Genomic DNA, 22,760 nt, shown 5'->3' on the forward strand with positions numbered 1-22,760 from the left:
TGGACCTATGTTTTCATTCTCTTGAGTATATACCCACAAGTGGAACTGTTGGGTCATAGGGTCACTGTATGTTTAACTTTTTGAGGAACTGCCAGAATATTTCCCAAAGTAGCTGTACCATTTTGCATTTCCCCCACTAGTGCATGAGGGTTCTAATTTCTCCATATTCTCACCAGCACTTCTTATTATGTCTTTTTAAAAATCATAGCCAACCTAGTAAGTGTTAGGGGTATCTCATTATGGTTTTGATTTGTATTTTTCTGAAAACGAATGATGTTGAGCTTCTTTTCATGTGCTTATTGACCATTTGTATATCTTCTTTGATGCAACATCTATTCAGATCTTTGTCCATTTTTAAATTGGATTACTTGTCTTTTTATTATTGAGTTGTAAGAGTTCTTTATGTATTCTAGATTCAGTTCCCTTATTTGCAAATATTTTCTCCCATTCTGTGGTTTATCTTTCACTTTCTATAAGGTGTCCTTTAGAAGCACAAAAGTTTTTTTTTTAACTTTTAAGTTCAGGGGTACATGTGCGGGATGTGCAGGTTTGTTCCATAGGTAAACATGCATCATAGGGGTTTGTTGTACAGATTATTTCATCACCCAGGTATTAAGCCTAGTATCCATTAGTTATTTTCCCTGATTCTCTTCCTCCTCCCACCTTCCAGCCTCCGATAGGCCCCGCTATTGTGTGTTGTTCCCCTCTATGTGACCATGTGTTCTTATAATTTAGCTCCTACTTATCAGCAGGAATGTGTGACACTTGATTTTCTCTTCCTGCATTAGTTTGCTAAGGATAATGGCCTCCAGCTCCATACCTGTCACTGCAAGGAACATTATCTCATTCTTTTTTATGGCTGCATATTATTTCATGATGTATATGTGTCACATTTTCTTTATCCAGTCTATCATTGATAGGCATTTGGGTTGACTCCATGTCTTTGCTATTGTGAATAGTTTTGTAATGAACATACGTGTGTATGTGTCTTTATAATATAACAACTTCTATTCCTTTGTTTTTTCAATATTAAATTTTACTTATAACAAATATAATTTGTTAGGAATATTCCCAGTAATGGGATTGCTGGTCGAATAGTATTTCTGTCTTTAGGTCTCTGAGGAATTGCCACGTCTTCAACAAAGGTTGAACAAATTTACACTTCCACCAGCAGTGTCAAAGCATTCCTTTTTCTCTACAACCCTGCCAGCATCTGTTATTTTTTGACTTTTTAATAACAGCCATTCTGACTGGTGTGAGATGGCATCTCACTGTGGTTTTGATGTGCATTTCTCTAAGGATCAGTGATGTTGAGCTTTTTTTCGTATGCTTGTTGGCCACATGAATGTCTTCTTTTGAGAAATGTCTGTTCACGTCCTTTGTCTTTTTAATGGGATGTTTTTTCTTGTAAATTTGTTTAAGTTCCTTTAGATGCTGGATATTAGACCTTTGTTAGATGCATACTTTGCAAAAATTTTCTCCCACTCTAAAGGTTGTCTGTTCACTCAGTTGATAGTTTCTTTTGCTGGAAGGACAAAAGTTTTAATTTGCTGAAGGGCAACTTACTTTTCTTTTGTTGTTAGTGGTGTCATATCTAAGAAACCATTGCTTAAACCAAAGTCGCAAAAATTTATGCCTCTGTTTTCCTCTAAGAGTTTAATAGTGTTAGCCCTTACATTTACATATTTGATTTATTGTTACTTAATTTTTGTATATGGTATGAGGTAGGGTCCAAGTCTATTCTTTTCCATGTGAATATCCAGCTTTCCCAATACCATTTGTTGAAGAGACTATTCATTCCCCATTAAATAATCTTGGCACTGTTGTCTAAAGTCAATTGATCAAAAATGTGAGAACATGCGCATCTGCTGGAGTCTCAATTCTATTTCATTTCTCTGTATGCCTATCTTTATGCCAGAGTGACAGTATCTCAATCACAGCAGCTTTGTGTTATGTTTTGAAATTGGAACATGTGAGCCCTGCAACTTTGTTCTTTCTCAGGACTGTTTTTGTTATTTGAGTCTCTTGAATTTCCATATGAATTTTAGGATGAACTTGTCAATTTCTACAAAATACATCAACTTGGAGTCTAGTAGGAATTGTGTTAAATCTGTAGATCAATTAAGAAAGCATTGACATCTTAACAATATTAAAATTTCTGACCCATGAACATGGAATATCTTTTTTTTTAGGTCCTCAATGTCTTTCAACGTGTTTTATTTTCAGTGTACTAGTCTTGCATCTCCTACGTTAACTTTATTCCCAGGTATTTTATTCTTTTTGATACTGTTATAAATATAATTGCTTTCTGAATTTCATTTTCAGGTTGTTCATTGCAAGTAAAGAGAAGTATAATTGAGTTTTTACATTGATTTTTGTATCCTGCAACTTCGCTAAACTTGATATAAGTTCAAATAGTTTTTTAGTGGACTTCTTAAGATTTCCATTAAGTTGGTGCAATTACTTTTGCACCAGCCTAGTATACATAAAATCATGTCATCTGCAAACAGAAATAGTTTTACTTCTTCCTTTGTTTGTTTATTTATTTATTTTTGAGATGGAGTTTCGCTCATGTTGCCCGGCCTGGAGTGCAGTGGCACTATCTTGGCTCACTGCAACCTCTGCCTTCTGGTTTCAAGTGATTCTCCTGCCTCAGCCTCCTGAGTAGCTGGGATTACAGGCGCCTGCCACCATGCCTGGCTAATCTTTTGTATTTTTAGTAGAGACGGGGTTTCTTCTACCATGTTGGCCAGGCTGGTCTTGAACTTCTGACCTCGTGATCCGCCTGCCTTGGCCTCCCAAAGTGCTGTGATTACAGGGGTGAGCCACTGTGCCTGGCCTACGTCTTCCTTTCTAATGCGATAACGGACCGATCTCCCTTCCCTCCCCTCTCCTCCCCTCCCCTCCCCTCCCCTTCCCTTCCCTTCTCTTTCCTTCCCTTTCCTTCCCCTCCCTCCCTTCCTTCCCCTCCCCTTCCCTTCCCTTCCTCCCTCCCTCCTTCCCTCCTTCCTTCCCTTCTTCTTTCCCTCCTTCCTCCCTCCCTCCTTCCCTCCTTCCTTCCCTTCTTCTTTCCCTCCTTCCTTCCCTTCCTTCCTCCCTCCCTCCCTCTCTCTCTTTCTCTCCTTCTCTCCTCTCCTGTCTCTCTCTCTCCTTCTCTCTCTTTCTTTCTTTTTCTTTCTTTCTTTCTTTTTCTTTCTTTCTTTCTTTTTCTCAGGGAAGGTACAAAATGCCATGGGCATTACGGGCAGCGGTGGCAGGGCCAGAGAGGCTTCTCAGAAGAAACAGCCTTGAGGTGGATCTTTAAGGCTTTGCAAAGGCACTCCCTGCATGGAGGGAGGCATGTGCACGGGTCCACATGTGGAAAGTTACTGCAGGAATATAAAGATGAGACCTGAACAGAGCCAGCATAGTAGCAAAGCGCTACTTTGGGTATGGTAAGAGCAGCCACTCATGAGGCTTTGCTGGAGTATTGAGCACACAAAGCATGGGAGGGGCTGAGTGGGGCTGAAGACAAGGGTCTGTGCTCCAGTTAGGATCACCAGGGACAAGACTCAGACCATGCTGGAGGCGAGGAGAATGATGGCTCCTCCTGCTGTGTCCTGCTTGTCACACACACAGGGAGCATGGCAGGCTCCGCTACCCACAGTTCAGGTTGCAGAAAAGGCTCAGGCCTATGAAGTGCCAGCCTCAGGTCATGCAGTCGGGGTGGCCAAGTCCAGATCTGAACCAGGTTCCCCTCACTTCCAAGACTCCTGTCCTTATTTATTTCTCAGTTTCCTTCCTTCTATAAAACCAAGAGGTTGGATGGAATAACCTTGGAAGTTCCTTATACTTTAAAATTCAGTTCGGTAGCTAGTGGGGTCATTAAAGGCTCTGCATGAGAGCGGCCCAGGCGCTGTGCCTAGAAAGCCGACTCCTGGAATAGAAGGTGGAGTGGGAGTGAACGGGGGCTGGGGAGACCCCTGAGGACTCAGGAGGCCCTCCCAACATGGGTACACCACCCTTAGGGAAATACACCACCTGCAAGTCTGAATAGCCAAAGTAACACAGACACAAATGATTCCTCCAATGGCACTTGTCACAAGCTCTCGGTAAGAACTGTCTTGAAGCCCTGGCTACCAGTCCAGGCCTCACCAACATTTGAGCAAACATCCTTTAGTGCCCCCAAACCACAGCACCTCTAGTAACTCTCCAGCACTGACTGCTTGCTATGTTTAGGTCTTGTCTTTATACTCCTGTAGTAACTTGGATAACTTTTAGCTGACACAGGTGGGCAAAACAGGCGTTTTCCTGAAATTCACTTGGAGCCACCATTTCCAAACACATTCCAATTCTCTAAACTCAGCCCTGGCTTTGACGTCCAGTCTTTTTCTTGATTTCTCCCACTCCAGAAGCTCTTTCATACGAGGGAAATCATAAGGAAGGACCCACCACTTCCTCTGTGCAATTCCAGTGAGGTTTTTGTTTTCTATGACTTAGCTAAACATTAATGAAGAAACCTGTTTGATGAGATGTTAACATCTGAGTTAAAAAGGATTTTGGCCTCACATGCCAGCCTTTCTGGTACAGTCTGGACACTCTCATAAATCAGCTGGAGAACTGCACCATTGGTAGTAATCATAACCACGGACACTTGTGTGCATGGGTGGGTCCCTGTGTGGCACAACGCCCGGGCTGCCAGGAGTACCTGCTCACCGCCACCCTTGCTAGTTAAATAAGCTGGGGTGGTTAGATAGGGTAGGACAAGGTCCCTGGAGATGCTGAAGGAGACTGTGGAACTGGGAAGGTGGGAAAGAGGAGGAGGAGAACAGGGGAAGAGCCGGGGAAGGAGCAGAGAAGTCAGAGGACGCTGTTAAGGGGAAGTGTGGGTGTGTATGTGAAACCAGGGCCTCCATTTTCTCCTGGAGATCCATGCAAAGAGGCTCCCTTCCCTGTGCACCAGCATCTCCAGGCCAGGCCCCACCCTCTGAGAAGCTGGTTCAGTTGTCCTGTGCACAGCCTGGACATCACTGTTTTTTAGGGAGACCCAAGTTGGGAGAGACATTGTTTGCAGAAGCTTTGCGGAGGGATCTGGGCTTGGAGTGGGCTGGTAGGGCAGGACCCACGGAGCTCCAGGAAGGCCCAGCTGTTCTGGGTTACAGGACTCCACTCTGAGATCCATGTGTTTCTCTTCTTTCATCTTCAGGAGCCCTTCTGTGACAGGAACTATCTTTATTCACCTCTCACAGGTGATGATTCTGGGCACAAAGGGTTAGATAACTTTCCAAGACCACACAGCCAGCTGGATAAAGCCTGGACATTCTAAAGACGACAGCCTGTGGCATGGATCACACAAGGGATCGGAGAGAAGGGGGCCCAGTATTCGCTCCCCAGGGTCAGCCTGAGGAAATCCCGGGGAGAATGGGGTGCACACTGCAGCACAGCTGCTGGCCCTGGAGGAGGCAGGAAAGCTGGAGCCCGGAGAGGTGACATGACTTGTTTAAGATCACACGACGTCCCCTCGCAAAACTAACACAGGACCCTAAGCCCCGGCTTCACTGTTGTGTGGCTGGTTCAGCTTGCCCTCAACGTGCTTCCAGGCAGTGGTGGGGCCCAAGGAGCTCCACCAATCAGAGCTCAGGGAGTGCCTCTCTGGTTAGGGCAGACCCACGAGGGCTCACTGTGCATGCGAGTGCCCAGGCACAATCATAAGCAAGGAGGGGTCGAGGCCAGGGTCCCGGGAAACATTCCCTACGTGTTGTGCAGGGCTGGCTTCCTGGCTGTAGAGGAACATGAAGCCACAAGAGGAAAGCATGCTTGTTTAGATGCAGCTAAAATAACCATGGTTTCCGGGCCTCCAGAACATGAGAATAGAGGGGGTCACAGAAGGTCTAGGGTTTCCTGGGAACCAGTCACAAGTTATCTGGTTCTGTGGCCTGCACTGAAGTCGCACCTTATCCAGCCCCGTTCTCCTCCACCTCAGGTGGTCATGGCAACAAGAAGATGCCGAGCTGCTTCTGTTGCTTGTCTTTCTTCCCAGACCCGTATCCACAGCACAAAGAGGCAGCACAAGGAGGCAGACTGGGACCACATGTCAGAGCCCGAAATCAGAAGCAGCCTACTGCACACCCTGGAGATATAGAAATCTCTGCTTTCTTGGAATTTCTGGCTAAGTGGAAAGGAGGCCCTTATCCTCAGAAGGTATAGTAGGGAAGTCTCGCTCCTTGGTCATGAAGCACAATTTCCTCCTCTTCTGCACCGGTTACCTCAGCATCGTTTGCTGGAGAGCAGAACCCTCTGAAATTCTCCAGGATGTTGTGATTGTCATCGGATGCTCAGCTTGTTACTCCCACACATTTTGCAAACCCTCAGTTGGAATTTTCACAGGAGACTTAGTGGTTAATAAGTGAGAACGCCATTCTTTTGCTCTTTACTTCTCTTTGATACATAAAGGGAGGGACTTAGAATCAATCGTGCACCCAGTTAGTACAGCAGCAGCAGCAGCAGCAGCAGCAATGGAAGCCACATTTGTGCAGCGCTGATTTGGTGTCCAGCCTGTTTTGAGTGTTTTGCGTTCACTATGTCTGTTCATGCTCTCAGCCATCCTAAGAGGTGAGCTCTCTTACTTTCCCCACAGCAGGGACTTGGGGAGGTAAACCTCCTGCCCAAGGAAGGAGAGGCCCAGGACAGACCACGTTGGCTGCAGCATGGTGCAAAATCAATACCAACAGCCCACTCAGAATTTTCTACTTGGAGAGAGATTGGAGAAGTTTGAAACTTCTGTCCGGATCTAATGCTGATCTCATGGGAACAGTTGACAAAACTCTTATGTTTGGAGACAGGGAGTTATAACCCACCGGGAACGTTTTCAAGTCACAGCACTTACTATACTCACCATTGGTGGGAAGGGACATTTTAAAACCACTCACCTTTTCTCTCTGAATTTCGGAAGGGAGTTCCAAGCCTTTTGCTGCCACAAATACCCAGCTAGACCTGAATTTCATGTTCCTGATTTCTTTACTTCCAAGTGCTTCTATAGCATTCTTGGCATCGTTATTCAGTCTGCGGGACAAAGGGAAAAGCATGTGAACATCTCAGGGAGATGTGGAGGGGAGTGGAGCTCTGCTCTGGATGGGTTACGCTGTGCTTCCTTGGATGGAGGTTTCTAAACACATTTATCTCCTGCCACACTGCATGACACACAGTGGCAGCTAAGAGGCATACATGCTTCCTGAGAATGTCACATTGGACATCCAGAGCCATTTTAGGCCCCAGTTTGGGGCACAGAATTCTACTTCTACTTCTCAATTCTGGAAAGTCCTTGTGCTTTGGGGTTCAATCTCAGGCTCACACTCAGCCAACACAATTTTCGGCTATTGCTCTGCCTCTTGTTTACTGACCACAAAATGAGGTGGAGAGAAGTTGCTGAAAGATGAAAGCTTATGCCAAAACTGCCCCCTTTTCATAATCAGAAAAGTCCGCATCAAAAAGGAAAAAGAAATATAAAATAATACTGCCACTGCAAACATTAAGATTTAGAGGAAGCGACAGGAGGGTAGACAGGAAAGTAAACAGTTAAGTTTAGATTGTTCTAAGTGAGTTCAATCAGAGTTTTTCAAAGTATGTGCCAAGGAACTTCGATTTGGTAAGATGCTCCATGAAAAAAGGAATCTGAGGTCAGATAAATTTGGGAAATGCTGTGGTCAGTAGCCCTGTCTGGGAAATTCACGACACAAATAAGCACTTTGAAGGTTCTTAGACATTCTGCAGCAAAGACACAGGTTTGGTTTACTTAGTAGGACACACTCTGAGAGGCACTGAGCTACATCCACTTCTAGTACAGTATTGAATGTGTGTGTGTGTATTTCTTTATTCTTTTCCTCTTTTTTTTTGGAGACAGTCTCGCTCTGTCACTGGGCTGGAGTGCAGTGGTGCAATCTTGGCTCACTGCAACGTCTGCCTCCCGGGTTCAAGCGATTCTCCTGCCTCAGCCTCCTGAGTAGCTGGGACTACAGGTGCATGCCACCATGCCTGGCTACTTTTTAAATTTTTAGTACAGACAAGGTTTCACCATGTTGGCCAGGATGGTCTTGAACCCTTGACCTTGTGATCCACCCGCCTCGGCCTCCCAAGTGCTGGGATTACAGGTGTGAGCCACTGCGCCCAGCTTCTTTTCCTCTTTCTATAGGGAAATTATCTCAATTTCCTTTCACATTGCTGTAAGTATTAATGCCACCCTGGGTTAAGGCTTTCTGTCCAGAGGTTAGTTTTTCTGTCCTAATTATGGTCAACAGTGGCTTTGTCTTGATTCCTTGAATAATCCTTTGATTTAGATTCTAGTACTTCTGTGATTAGTGATTTAATTTTTTTTTAAAGAAATGCCATCTATTTTGTCATGATCTTTCATTCTTTTTCCTTAGAGAAGTACTTTGCTCCTGGACTTTCTGCTTCTCCCCAAAGGATGTCACTGAGAGACCCTGGCAGTCTCTGTCCCAGCTGACTTCTCTTGCCCACCGCTGTGACAGATCTACACCCACTCACCTTGTGCTTCCGTCGTCATAGGTCACCATGAAGAGCAGGGATTTTGGAGGAGCACTCTGAATAAACTTTGTCATCGGTCCAGAGTTATCTATTGGGGGATGTAAGTCAGTTTTAAGGTCTTTGCTATTCACTGAAATTCTGCCTTGGGTGCTGGGCTTCCTCCTGCACCTGCATTCTGTGTCCACTCTGAATCCTTGGGGTCCCAGCATTCGCTGCTCCACCCTGCAGATGGTGTGCTAGCTCTGGACGCGTGAACATTCACTGGGGTACCATAGGGACTATCTGAGGTGAGTGGCACAGCGTAGAAGGAAGAGAACTAGGCAGAACACTTGCAATAGGTGTTCAGGGCGGTAGTGAAAGGGGGTCAAGATAAGGAGCTTTTTTGACAACAAACAAGAGAAGTGGAGCCCCTGGTAGAAAAAAAAAAAAACCTCCTTAGAAATGAGATCATGAAGATTCTATTAACCAAACTCTTAACAAGCAGCAGCCTGTGTGCCACAGGTGGAGTGTTCTCTGCAGTCACTGACAAAGGGCCACACCCACACCATGACCATTGAGCAGAATGGCCTTACAAACACACCGACGTGTGCAGGAGAGCGGCTCTCACAGAACTCAAATATGAGATGTGTGGACCGTGGGCAAGTCTGTGCCAAGAGACTTATCTACGCCTTATAAAATAAAGGTAAACCTCAAACCCCAGTACTCACCGCTGTGGCTCATTATTTACTGTTCTGCTCAGGTTAACTACAGAGTACAACTGTGTCCTTCTCATTGGGTGGGTGCAGGCGTTTTCTATTCTTCGTCTTCACTATCTTTATAAAAACTTGTTTTTGAAAGTCTCATTGATACATAAAAATAAAAGGGGATTGTATATCCTGGCCAACAACTGTAGTCAAGAGTCAGTGCCTAGAAAGGAGAGACTCGAGAAAGACTGGGCACCTGGGGGTTCCGGGAATGCTTGCCCTGTGCCCAGCAGAGCACCATGAGTCACCAGGAGTAATTGTGACAGCTTTCAAAGGATGACAATATTTAGGGCTGGATGCTGGTGGCTTTATTTTACATATAATGTATTTGGCTTTTTTTTTTTAAAATAGGCTTTTTCTCTTTCTTATTATATCATGAGAGCTAAAAAGAGAAAGACTGAGGAAAACTAGCAGAAGAAAAGACATTTCTAGATGATGCCTTCAAATGTTCTATGAATTCAATTAGAGTTTAAGAGGATCTACATAAGACCACTCTAGATTACTCAGGAGAGCTGCTGGCATTTTTCTAGTAGACAAAATAAAAATGGTTGACATTTTTCTTTGTGCTTTTTAATCTTAATTTTCTGTTTAAAATTCATTTGAATTTTAACAGAAAAAATTTTCTTACCGCCTTCATACATATCAAAACGTTGTGTTGCTGTCACATTCCCAGTTACATCTGAAAATAAAAGAAATGGAATTTTAAAAGAAAGTTCACAGAACCAGGGCGCACTTGTGGCACCAGGGCCTGGGGAAGGAAATATTTCTTCCCTGTCTATCTCCAGCAAACACCACTGATGTAATGACCCAGCCTGCAGAGACATGGCGGGCCCCTTGAGGAGAGTCCCCAAAACCAGGTCAAAGGAAAGTGCTGGAAGCTGTGCTAGAACTTTCTTCCAGTTTGCTTTGGGTTACACCTGATGGAACACTAATACCTCCCCCACTCACCTCATCCCACAGAAACACCAGAGACCCCTCACTCAGGCCCACCCAACTCATCCCACAGAAACAGCAGACGCCCCCCTCAACCAGGCCCACCCACCTCATCCCACAGAAACACCAGAGCCCCCTCAGCCTGTTCACTTCCTACTTTACAGTCTCCTTCAGGGCTGTCAGACTAGGAGCATTTTATCTCCCCTTCCACAGCCCTCATGTCTCGGGGCTATGCTGCCCACTCACTCACAGGGACTTTGTGGGAAACCCTTTCCTTCTCCTCTGGAGCCATCAATGGCAACTGTGAGAGAGCTTTATTCCAGACCTAAGAGAAAGGCCAAGTTTTGTTTTCCGTGAGGTTACAGTGGCTTTGATCACACAGGATGAGATGGTCTATGATGTCAGCCCCTGAGCAGACATCGGGACTCTGGGAGCAAATGAGAGGCTCAGTCCAGGACCACAGGCTGCACCCCCTTGGCGGCCCTTCTGGTTTTAACCCTACCTTTGGCTTATCCCCCTGTTTTTTCCTTTTTTTAAAATAAAGTCTATATTTGGTTTTCAGTTGTTTATTTGTTGTTAGAACCACAAATAATCTGTGAAGTGAGACTTGTAAAAATAATTGAATATATAATCTTAAAATGCATTAAAATACAAACCTAGACTAAATCCTGTGCAAAAGTCTTGAAAACCCAAGGTACCTTTGAAAATCTGGCCAGAGAGCTTTTAGAGAAGTTTAAAGAAAATGTTTAATAACTTACAGTTGACGATGGCAATGTTTATTCCTCTGGCAACATTTCCCAGCTGTTCTCCCATAAGCCTGAAATGGAGCTAAGCGTCAGTCAAGTACCCAGAGGCATGCACCTCTCCCCGCTCCGTGAAGTCTTCACCTGACTGAATGTCAGTCTCATCTGCTGTCCCCCACCTTTTCCTTGAAGGTCTGCACTGGCCCTGGTGCAGCCCCGGAGAATGCCACCCCCATGCTCATCCACATACATCTATTCCCAGTGTCTACAGACTCAGTCCCTCAGGGGACCTGGACTCTCAGGGGACCTGGACACTGCATTCAATCTTATAATTTAGACAAACGGCTAGGGGGAAGAAAAACTAACACTTATTTAGCTCGAGACTCTTCACAGATGCACTTTATTGTTAATTTATTATCTATTTATTTATTGAGACAGGGTCTCACTCTGTCACCCAGGCTGGAGTGCAGTTGTGCGATCGTGGCTCACTGCAACCTCTGCCTCTCGGGCTCAAGCAATCCTTCCATCTCAGCCTCCCAAGTAGCTGGAAGTACAAGCGTGCACCACCACAACAGGCTAATTTAAAAAATTTTTTTGTAGAGACGGAGTTTTGCCATGCTGTTCAGGGCGGTCTTGAACTCTTGGGCTCAAGTGATCTGCCCGCCTCAGCCTCCCAAAGTGCTGGGATTATAGACATGAGCCACCGTGCCTGACTATGTCACTTAATTTTTAACCTTTAAACTGTAGAATATGAAATGCCAAATTCAAGAGGATTGTGCCCTAAAATCAGGAAGACTAAATGACTTTCCTGGAGATGATAATTATTGCTGAAGATCACAGAAATTGTGTGTGTGCATGTTGTATATGTGCATGTTCCCATTGTCAAGTGTCAGAATCAATGACATGTTAGCTTTATGAAAAGAATTTGTTGGAAGGCTTCCTCCTTTTTCCATGCTTTGGAATAGCGAACACGGAACTTTAATATTTTGTTTTGACACCTTTACCTAAACTCCCCTATGAGTTTTCTATGCTTAGTGCTTGTTGACAGGTTTAGAGACTATTCCGTAATAACTTGAAGCCGAAAGAAATTTCCGATAATAGCAAATTGGCTAATCTAAACCGACTCTCTCATAGAGGAAAGCAGAAAACATGAGGCAAATGTTGTTGCTGCTATCGTTGTTGAAGATCTGGTTGTGTACGTTAGAGACCAAATCAGGCAGTGAAGACTTTCCCAGGCCAAGAGCTGGGAGAAGACTAAATTTCAGGGTGGTAAGTCCAGCATTTAAAGCTACATTTATTTATTTATTTTTTTTTTTATTATTATACTTTAGGTTTCAGGGTACATGTGCACAATGTGCAGGTTTGTTACATATGTATCCATGTGCCGTGTTGGTGTGCTGCAACTATTAACTCGTCATTTAGCATTAGGTATATCTCCTAATGCTGTCCCTCCCCCCTCCCCCCAACCCACAACAGTCCCTGGAGTATGATGTTCCCCTTCCTGTGTCCATGGGTTCTCATTGTTCAATTCCCACCTATGAGTGAGAACATGCGGTGTTTGGTTTTTTGTCCTTGCGATAGTTTACTGAGAATGATGTTTTCCAGTTTCATCCATGTCCCTACAAAGGACATGAACTCATCATTTTTTATGGCTGCATAGTATTCCACGGTGTATATGTGCCACATTTTCTTAATCCAGTCTATCGTTGTTGGACATTTGGGTCAACCATTGTGGAAGTCAGTGTGGCGGTTCCTCAGGGATCTAGAACTAGAAATACCATTTGACCCAGCCATCCCATTACTGGGTATATACCCAAAGGACTATAAATCATGCTGCTATAAAGACACATGCACACGTATGTTTGTTGCAGCACTATTCACAATAGTAAAGCTACTTTTAACCAAGGAGAATTTGCTGATTCCAGAAAAGGTGTGTAAGGAAGTGAACAGCCCTTCTGACAACCATGTGAGCCAAGGGAACAGAAGTTGGAAGCCAGGGTCAGGGCCATGTTAAATCTGCCACATCTTATTTGGGCTGGGGTCACAAGGGGTTGAATCCTGAAAGTGAGAGCAAACTGGAAATAAATCAGAGCTTGTATAAACTTCAGCCTAGTTTTTAGTCAACTAGGTGGCCCAGAAAATCTTTAACACTTATTCAGGTCATCCTGTTCTGCTAAAGGGTCCAGGTCCCTGGGAGAAGCAAAGACAATGCCTCAGAAGAAGACATCATCCCATGCCTCAATTTTTTAAAAAAACAGGCGCAGGATCAAATGAAACCTGACACGTGAGGAAAGAAGCCAACACACAAAGAGCCAACGGAAGCAGCAGAAAACAGTAGATGATAGTGACAGACTCGCAGGCACTCTAAATGCTAGAGTTATCCAACTCAGACTTTAACTATAATGTATTCAAAAGCATGGTCGATAAAATTAAAAATTTCAGAACTGAAAAGTACCAAAACTGACATGCTGATTTTAAAAAGAACCAGAATAAATTTCTAAAACTAAGATAATATAGTAACCTAAAATCAGTAGTGATTGAATGGGTTTGACAGCAGATTAGGCACAGCGGAAGAGAGAATTAGTAAATGGAAAACAACTCTGTCCACGATAAAGAGCAGAGAGGTAAACAAATGGAAAATACAAAATAGACTATAGGCTATAGAGAATATAGTAGTGATAAGGTCTGACATATGTTTCATTAAGAATCTCAGAAGAAGAGGAGAAAGTGAATGGGCAGAAGATACAAGAGCAGAGAATTTGTTAAATCTGATGAAGGACTTCAATACCTACATATTTAAGAAACTCAAAAAAACTCCAAAGAAGATACAACAAAAGACACATTGGGGTACAAGTGTTGAAAACCAAAGACAAGGAATCTCAAAGGTGACAGGGATGAGGGCAGTGGGCAGTTACTTTGACAGTAGCAACAATAAGACTGTCAGCTGACTTCTCAAGAGGAAAATATAGAACCTAGAAGACAGTGGAATAGTACCTTGAATGTGCTGAAAGAGAATAATGGCTAACACAGCCTACAAAAGTATTTTTCAGGAACAAAGATGAAATAAAGATATTTCAGAGAAACATAAATTGGAAGGATTCACCATCAGCAGAACATGCAGCAGCATTTGCTCTGTGTCTTTTGCTGTAATAAACGATACCTATAAGTGTAACCTGTTATTGGGTCTTAGGAGTTTTTCTAGAGTATCAACGAATTTGAGGCTAGTTGTGAGAATCCCTCTTCAAAAAAACACTCAACAGAAATGTATGTGCACGTGCACCAAGAGACATAAACAGCACTGTTCATAATAACCCCAACTGGGAATGACTCAAATGTCATTCAACAATAGAATGGATAACTGTAACATATGCATGCAATGCAATATGATACAGCAATGAACATCTAAGAACAACAGCTACATCCAACATGAAGGATAAATCTCAGACACAAAAGAGTATTTGGTTTATGATTCCATTTATACAAAGTCCAAAACAGACAACATTAAACAAGTGTTTAATTAAATAATAGTATTTTGCAATGCATGCTTAGGCAGTAAAACTACCAAGAAAAGTGAGGAAATAAATCACCATAAAAAAAAATCCAGGTTACCATTGGGCAGGAAGGAAAGAGGAAGCTGCATTTGGGAAGGGGTACACAGAGGGCTTATGGAGTGCTAGTGATAGTCTATTTCTTAGCCAGGATGGTGGTTACACAAGGGTTTCACCTTATCATAATTTAGTACAAACTGATATATTCGTAAGGTTATTCACTGCAGCATTATTGGTAATACCAAAAGATATCAAACATCAGAAATGCCTATCAGTGCAGAACTAGTTGAATAAACTATGACACATCCATGCTATGGAATACCACATATCAATAAAGGAAATGAGGAAAGGCCTTATGTACTGATATGGAGTAATCTCTTTTTTTTTTTTTTTTTTGAGACGGAGTCTTTCTCTATCGCCCAGGCTGGAATGCAGTGACGTGATCTCGGCTCACTGCAAGCTCTGCCTCCCAGGTTCACGCCATTCTCCTGCCTCAGCCTCCCAAGTGGCTGGGACTACAGGTGCCCGCCACCACGCCCGGCTAATTGTTTTGTATTTTTTTAATAGAGATGGGGTTTCACCATGTTAGCCAGGATGGTCTCGATCTCCTGACCTCGTGATCTGCCCGCCTCGGCCTCCCAAAGTGCTGGGATTACAGGCGTGAGCCACCGCACCCGGCCTATATGGAGTAATCTCTATTAACTGTTAAGTGAAGAAAGCCAAGGTCAAAACTGTGTATAGAGTTTACCACCTTTTATGTAAGAAAGGATATATACGTGTGTGTACATGTGAGTGTATAATGTGTATACATGTGTATATACACATATATGCACACATATTCATACACACATACATATGTTCACATGTATACATGCACATATATACATGCATATAAAAATATACATAGGTATGTATTAATTATATATATATATATAGAGCTTATTTTTTGCCATTAAAAAATACTGGAAGAATAAATCAAAAACTAATTAAAAAATTAATGGAGATGGGAACAGGAGGTGGGGAGAAAAGGTGGAGAATATAGGGAAGATTTCTCTGATCCTCCTTTTTTGGGACATGTAACGTTCAAACATAATGTTGATTTCTGAACTGCATAAATATATATTCAAAAATTAAATGAAATCCAAAGAAAGACAAACCTATCATTGAAAGCAAATGGAAATTAATCCAATTTCCAATGTAGTAAAATAACTATAGGGAAAGTAATTATTTCATATGACTTTGGTCATTGCTATGAGTTGAATGTTTGTCACCTCTCAAACTCATGTGGAAATTTCATTGCTATTCTAACAGTATTAAGAGGTGGGACCTTTAGGAGGTGATTAGGCCATGAAGACTCTGCCATCCTGAATGCATTAATGCTGTTATCACAGGAGTGGGTGAGTTCCTTATAAAAGGACAACTTTGGCTGGGTGCGGTGGCTCACGCCTGTAATCCCAGCACTTTGGGAGGTTGAAGCAGGCAGATCACGAGGTCAAGAGATCGAGACCATCCTGGCCAACATGGCGAAACCCTGTCTCTACTAAAAATACAAAAATTAGCTGGGCATGGTGGTGTGCACCTGTAGCCTCAGCTACTTGGGAGGCTGAGGCAGGAGAATCGCTTGAACCCAAGCCGAGATGGCACCACTGCACTTCAGCCTGGTGACAGAGTGAGATTCTGTCTCAAAAAAAAAAAAAAAAATGACAACTTCAGTCCCCTTTTGCCTCTCTCTTTCTTTCTGCTGGAGCTGGGACACCCTTCTACTTCTCCTACCTTGAACATGAGAACTCCAGGCTCTCCAGCCTTTAGACTACAAGACTGATACCAGCAGACCCCCCAACTCCTATAGATTCTCAAACTGAGGATTACACCATCCGCCTCTCTGGTTCGGAGGCTTTAGTACTTGGACTCAGCCATGTTACCAGCATCCCAGGGTCTCCAGCTTGCAGATGGCCTGTCATGGGACTTCTTGGCCTCCATAATTGCATGAGCCAATTTCTCTAATAAATAAATCCACTCTTTCCTTTCTCTTCTTACCTCCCACCACCATTGGCTCTGTCTCTCTGGAGAGCCTTGATTAATATAGACATCTGACTCTTTATACCCTTAATAAAACATTTTTAAATCTATAAGGAACTGCAAACAATATTTTTTAACTTCACTCAGTAGTTGTATTGTTAGTAGTCTTGGTATCGTAATTTGAAGGCAAAGGTTAATAGTACTAGGAACCAAGATTCTCAGTGTAATGGAAGAGTTAAAATGTAAAATCAAAGAACTTAAGGGGGTAAGACTCCCGCACTGTTGAATTTGAATTGTAAATGCTAATGTAAATTCATGGTTTAGAAGCTAATGCATTGCTTGGTTCTGTCCAATAAAAGTGCTTAGGAGGAACCCTATCAAGGGCCCATGAGTGTCTGGATCTCAGTTTCTAAATACCACGTCCCATTAAGGAACTGTCTCTTTAGAGAAATGGCTGATTTCAGTCTGAACAAAGAAAGACTCGGCTGAGTTTAGCTGTTCTATATATCAAGGAAGCACTAAAAAAATAATAAAATAAAATAAAAAAATAAAAATGGGGCCCACTCAAGAAGAAACAGATAAGTAGTGCTGTACTTATTACATCAATTAAATTTGCAGTTAAAAACCTCAAAACAAACCCCTCCAGGCCGGGATGACTTGGTTGGGAAATCACACCAAATATTTAAAGAAGAAATATTATCAATCCTATACGGATTTTCCCAAAATATTGAAGAAGTGTAAAGTATGGACTGCAAACAGAAACAACACTTGCTTTAATCCAGGAAGGTGAGGATCATAAAATAAAACTAAGAAACTATCAGCTGAATTTTCATGTTCCCATGACTTTGAAGGACTTTGCCACATACTCAAAGTAAAGTAGTCTAACTTTGCTTTTTAAAGTAGTCTAACTTTGTTCAGAGCCCATCTGGCCCCGAACACCCCTGAGGCTCTCATGCCCCCACATCCCCCACACACCTTTCACTGCATCACTACTGATCCCTACTCAGATCCCAAAGTAGTTGTCTATCATCACCCATAGAACCCACAGGGCTGTGCTCACTTCAGATTTAAATCCTAAGTATAACTGCAGTCAAATGAAACCGTAACACCATTAAACAAAAGACACATACAGCCATTAGAGACAATCAGCTCCTTCCCTGGTGAATACAGCGGAGCTTTCTCATTTCCACTTGGATGCTCTCAGCCTTTTGCCTGAGACCAATGACATATGGTTCTCTCCTACAGGCAGAACTGCTGCTTGGTCAGCCTCAGGGAAGGAGCAAGAATCAGTAGGATAGCTTTATTTTCCTTCTAAATGCTGGTACTTACAGCTTATCCTCAAAGCAGATTTTGGCGTACTTGTTTCTGCCACCTCCGCTGAGTAACCTGTAGGCATAGGTGTCAGATGGGCAGGGAGTCCAGTGGTCACATTTTTGCCTTTTGGGGACTGGGGCTGTAATGAATAAGAAAGTATACAGCCGTTAACATCCCACAGTAATTTACAGATGCACCTGCTGCTTGGCGGAGAACACCAGCGCTTCATCCCAGGAACTCCAAGCAGCGGTGGGAAAGCCTGAGGGGGAGGGTTTCCAGACTTCACTGAGAATTCCCCTAAAGACACAAAGCACACTGGATGGGATTTTATTTTAAAGTGACAAATAAGCAAAGAGGGAGAGGGGTACTGAGTAGGCATAACAATTTCAAAAGGGCTGGGAATCACTGCCCATGGCTGCCCATTGTGACATTCTTGGTGGGCAATGTAATTTGCAATACAATAAAAGAAAGATTACAGGGGTCTAAGAGAGCTGGTGAGCAAAGACAGCCATCTGTGGAGCATCTATAAAGCTTCTGCATCTATACAGCCTTAGACACCTTAAACACACACACATCACACAACATGCCACATACACTATAAACACACACATCATACATATCATACAACACACCACATGCTCAACACACTGACACCCACACCACACATGCATACACACACACCACATGACGTATCACACACACCATATACAGCACATATTCACACACATCATGCAACATACTGCACATCTCACACACACACCATGTACTCACCACACACATATGCACACCATACCATATAGACACACACACCATACATGTACACACACACACCACACCACTCCTACACACATCCCCTCCCCCAACACACACCATATCACATACAGACACACATACACTCTATACCACATACATCTGACCACCACAGCTGACCCACTCTCCTTTCAATTGAGTGTGAGGAACTGAGCTTTTTGCCCAGGATGCTATGATGTCAGATCCTGGAGATATCTCTCCTAGCATCAGCATCCTTATTTCACAGGGGTCAGCAATTTGGGAGGATTGAGGGACCTGAGGCTGGAATGCAAGGAGCCCACCTGGCCCTGAACACCCCTGAGGCTCCCATGCCCCCACAGCCCCCACACATCTTTCACTGCATCACTACTGATCCCACTCAGATCCCAGAGGAGTTGTCTATCATCACCCACAGAACCCACAGGGCTGTGCTCACTTCAGATTTAAATCTAAGTCTGCAGAAAGGAATTCAGAAAGCACTCTCTCACCTTAAGTTTGAGTAGAGACTTGGCTCTATTTTATGAATTACTGTACTCTTAGCACCTTAAACTAAGAAGTATAGTCAGCAAAATGGTAGATTATGCATAAAATATCACAAGTAAAGAATCAAAATATACCACTATAGAAAATCATATAATCAGAAACAAAGACAGCAAGACAGGAAGAAAGGAACAAAGGATGTACAAAACAACCAGGAAACAATGAACAAAATGGAAGTAGTAAAGCCTTATCTGTCAATAATTACCTTAAACGTAAATGAATTAAATTCTCTAATCAAAAGACACAGATTAGCTCAACGGATTTAAAAACAAACACAAAAAACAAAACCCAACTATATGTTGCCTATAGGAGACTCACTTCACCTTTAAAAAAATGTATAGATTGAAAGTGAAAGGATGGAAAAAATACTCCATGCAAATGGAAACCAAAAGAGAGCAGGGATAGCTATATTTACATTAGTTTAAATAGACTTTAAGTCAAACTTTTAAAAAAGACAAAGATGGTAATTATATGATAATAAAGGAGTGAATTCATCAAGAAGACATAACAATTGTGTGTGTGTGTATATATATATATATATATGCACCGAACATCAGAGCACCGAAATGCAAAAATTAAGAGATCTGAAGGCAGAGATAAACTGTAATACAAAGGTAGTAGCTAATGTCAATACCCCACTTTCAACAACAGACAGATCAGCCAGGCAGAAAATTTTTTAAAAATTAAATTTTGTCTTAGTCTGTTCAGGCTGTTTTAAAAAAATACCTTAGGCTAGGCGATTTGTAAATAACACAAATTTATTTCTTAAACTTCTTGTTTCTTTTGAGATGGAGTCTCACTCTGTTGCCCAGGCTGGAGTGTAGTGGTGTGATCTCAGCTCACTGTAACCTCCACCTCTCAGGTTGAAGTGATTCTCCTGCCTCACCCTCCCAAGTAGCTGGGACTATAGGCATGCACCACTACATCTGGCTAGTTTTTGTATTTTTAGTAGAGATGGGATTTTGCCACGTTGGCCAGGCTGGTCTTGAAATCTTGACCTCAGTTGATCCACCCACCTCGGCCTCCCAAAGTGCTGGGATTACAGATGTGAGCCACCATGCCTGGCCTATTTCTTAAACTTCTAGAGGCTGAGAAATCCAAGGTCAGGGTGCTAGCAGATACAATGTCTGATGAGGGCCCATTTCTCATAGATTGCACCTTGTTGCTGTGTCCTGGCATGGTGGAAAGGGGCAAACATGCCCCCTTCAATCTCTTTTATAAGGGTGCTAATACCATTCATAGAGGCTCTAATCCCATTTGTAAGTCTTCATGTCTTACTTTCCACAAGGCCCTACCTCTTAATACTGTCAGATGAGTAGTGAGGTTTCAACATATAAATACTGGTGGGACATCAACACTCAGTAGAGGAGACTTGAATTGCTCTTTACCCCAAAAGCATCTAATAGACATACAGAGCATTCCATCCAGCAGCAACAAAATTCCATTCTTCTCAAGCACACATGGAATGTCTTCCAGGACAGACCATGTGTTAGGTCACAAAACAAAACTTAATAAATGTAAGAAGACTGAAATTGCATCAAGTATCTTTTCCTACTACCATGGTATGAAACTAGAAATCAATAATAGAAGTATATTAGGCCATTATCCCATTGCTATAAAGAAATACCTGAGACTGGGTAATTTATAAAGAAAAGAGATTTAATTGGCTCATGGTTCTGCAGGCTGTAAAGGAAGCATGGTGCTAGCATCTGCTTAGCTTCTGGGGAGGCCTCAGGAAACTTACAATCATGGTGGAAGGCAAAGGGGGAGCACGGCCAGAGGAGGAGCAATAGACAGTGAGGGTGGGAAGGAGGTGCCACACACTTTAAAACAACCACATCTCATGAAAATTCACTATTATGAGCACTGTATCAAGGGGATGGTGCTAAACCATTCATGAGGAATCCACTCCCGTGATCCAAACACCTCCCACCATGCCCCACCTCCAACAACAGGGATTAAAATTTGACATGAGACTTGTTGGGGACACAAATCCAAATCACATCATTTTGCCCCTGGTCCCCCAAATATCTTGTCCTTCTCACATTGCAAAATACAATCATGCCTTCCCAATAGTCCCCCAAAGTCCAAAATCACTCCAGCGTTAACTCAAAAGTCCAAAATCCCAAGTCTCATCTGAGATAAGGCAAATCTCTTCCACCTACAAGCCTGTAAAACCAAAAATAAGTTATTTACTTCCAAGATACAATGGAGGTACAAGCAGTGGGTAAAATATTTCCATTTTAAAAGGGAAAAAATCAGCCGAAAGAAAGAGGCTATAGGCCCCACACGAGTCCAAAACCCAGCAGGGCAGTTATCAAATCTTAAAGCTCCAAAACAATCTCCTTTGACTCCATGTCTCACATCCAGCGTACACTGGTGTGAGGGGTGGACTCTCAAGGCCTTGGGTAGCTAGTTCCACCCCAGTGGCTTTGCAAGGCTCAGTCCCTGAGGCTGCTCTCACAAACTGGCATTAAATTTCCGTGGCTTTTCCATGCTGAGGGTGCAAGCTGCTAGGATCTGCCCCTCTGGGGTCTGGAGGATGGTGGCCCTCTTCCCACAGCTCCACTAGGCAGTGCTCCAGTGGGGACTAGTGTGGAGGCTCAAACCCCACATTTCCCCTTTGCACTGTTCTAGTAGAGGTTCTGCCCCAGCAGCAGCTTCTGCTTGAGCACTCAGGATTTCCCATATGTTCTCTGAAATTTAGGTGGAGCCTCCAAAGCATTAACTCTTGCATTCTGTGCACCTGCAGGTTTAATACCATGTGAACGCCCCCCAGGCTTATGGCCTGCACCCTCTGAAGCAGCAGCTTGAGCTGTACCTGGGCCCCTTTGAGCCACGGCTGAAACTAGAGCTGCTGATATGCAGGGAACAGTGTCTAGAAGCTGAATAGGTTAGTGGGGCCCTGGGGCTGACCCACGAAACCATTCTGTATTCTTAAGCCTCTGGGCCTGTGTGACAACAGGGGCTGCTGCAAAGGTCTTTGAAATGCCCCTGGGGCCTTTTTCCCATTGTCTTGGCTAATAGCACTTGGCTTCTTTCTATTTATGCAAATTTCTGCAGCCTGCTTCAATTCCTCCTGTGAAAATAGGCTTTTCTTTTCTGCCACATGGCCAGGCTGCACATTTTCCAAACTTTTATGCTCTGCTTCCCCTTTAAATATAAGTTCCAACTTTAGGTCATTTATTTGCTCACACTTATAAGTACAGGTTGTTAGAAGCAGCCAGGCCATATCTTAAATGCTTTGCTGCTTAGCAATTTATGCCATCAGATACCCTAACTCATCACTCTCAAGTTCAGAGTTCCACAGATCCCTAGGTCAGGGGCACAATGCAGCCAAGCTCTTTGCTAAGGCATAATAAAAGCGACCTTTGCTCCATTTCCCAATAAGTTCCTCATTTTCATCTGAGACTTCATCAACCTGGCCTTCACCATCCATCTCATTATCAGCATTTTGGTCACAACCATTCAACTAGTCTATAGGAAGTTCCAAACTTTCCCTCATTTTCTTGTCTTCTGAGCCTCCAAACTCTTCCAACCTCTGCCTGTTACCCAGTTCCAAAGCTGCTTCCTCATTTTCATATATCTTCATAGCAATGCTCCACTCCTAT

General features: G+C 43.2%; 1 protein-coding gene across 3 annotated transcripts in view; it reads right to left on the reverse strand.

Annotated features, from left to right (window-relative positions):
• FAM3B (FAM3 metabolism regulating signaling molecule B) overlaps positions 1-22,760 on the reverse strand; it is a 55,316-nt gene that overhangs the window by 1,985 nt on the left and 30,571 nt on the right. For all 3 annotated transcript variants that reach the window (XM_058427810.1, XM_032174492.2, XM_032174491.2), the window contains 5 exons: positions 17,836-17,959; positions 10,955-11,013; positions 9,892-9,942; positions 8,521-8,608; positions 6,909-7,041 (listed from right to left, as the gene is read on the reverse strand). In XM_058427810.1, coding sequence (XP_058283793.1) covers positions 6,909-7,041; positions 8,521-8,608; positions 9,892-9,942; positions 10,955-11,013; positions 17,836-17,959 — 455 coding nt within the window. The remainder of the gene's footprint in view (positions 1-6,908; positions 7,042-8,520; positions 8,609-9,891; positions 9,943-10,954; positions 11,014-17,835; positions 17,960-22,760) is intronic.

The sequence above is a fragment of the Hylobates moloch genome, unplaced genomic scaffold (genome assembly GCF_009828535.3).
Source record: "Hylobates moloch isolate HMO894 unplaced genomic scaffold, HMol_V3 SCAFFOLD_14, whole genome shotgun sequence".
Taxonomy (NCBI): domain Eukaryota; kingdom Metazoa; phylum Chordata; class Mammalia; order Primates; family Hylobatidae; genus Hylobates; species Hylobates moloch.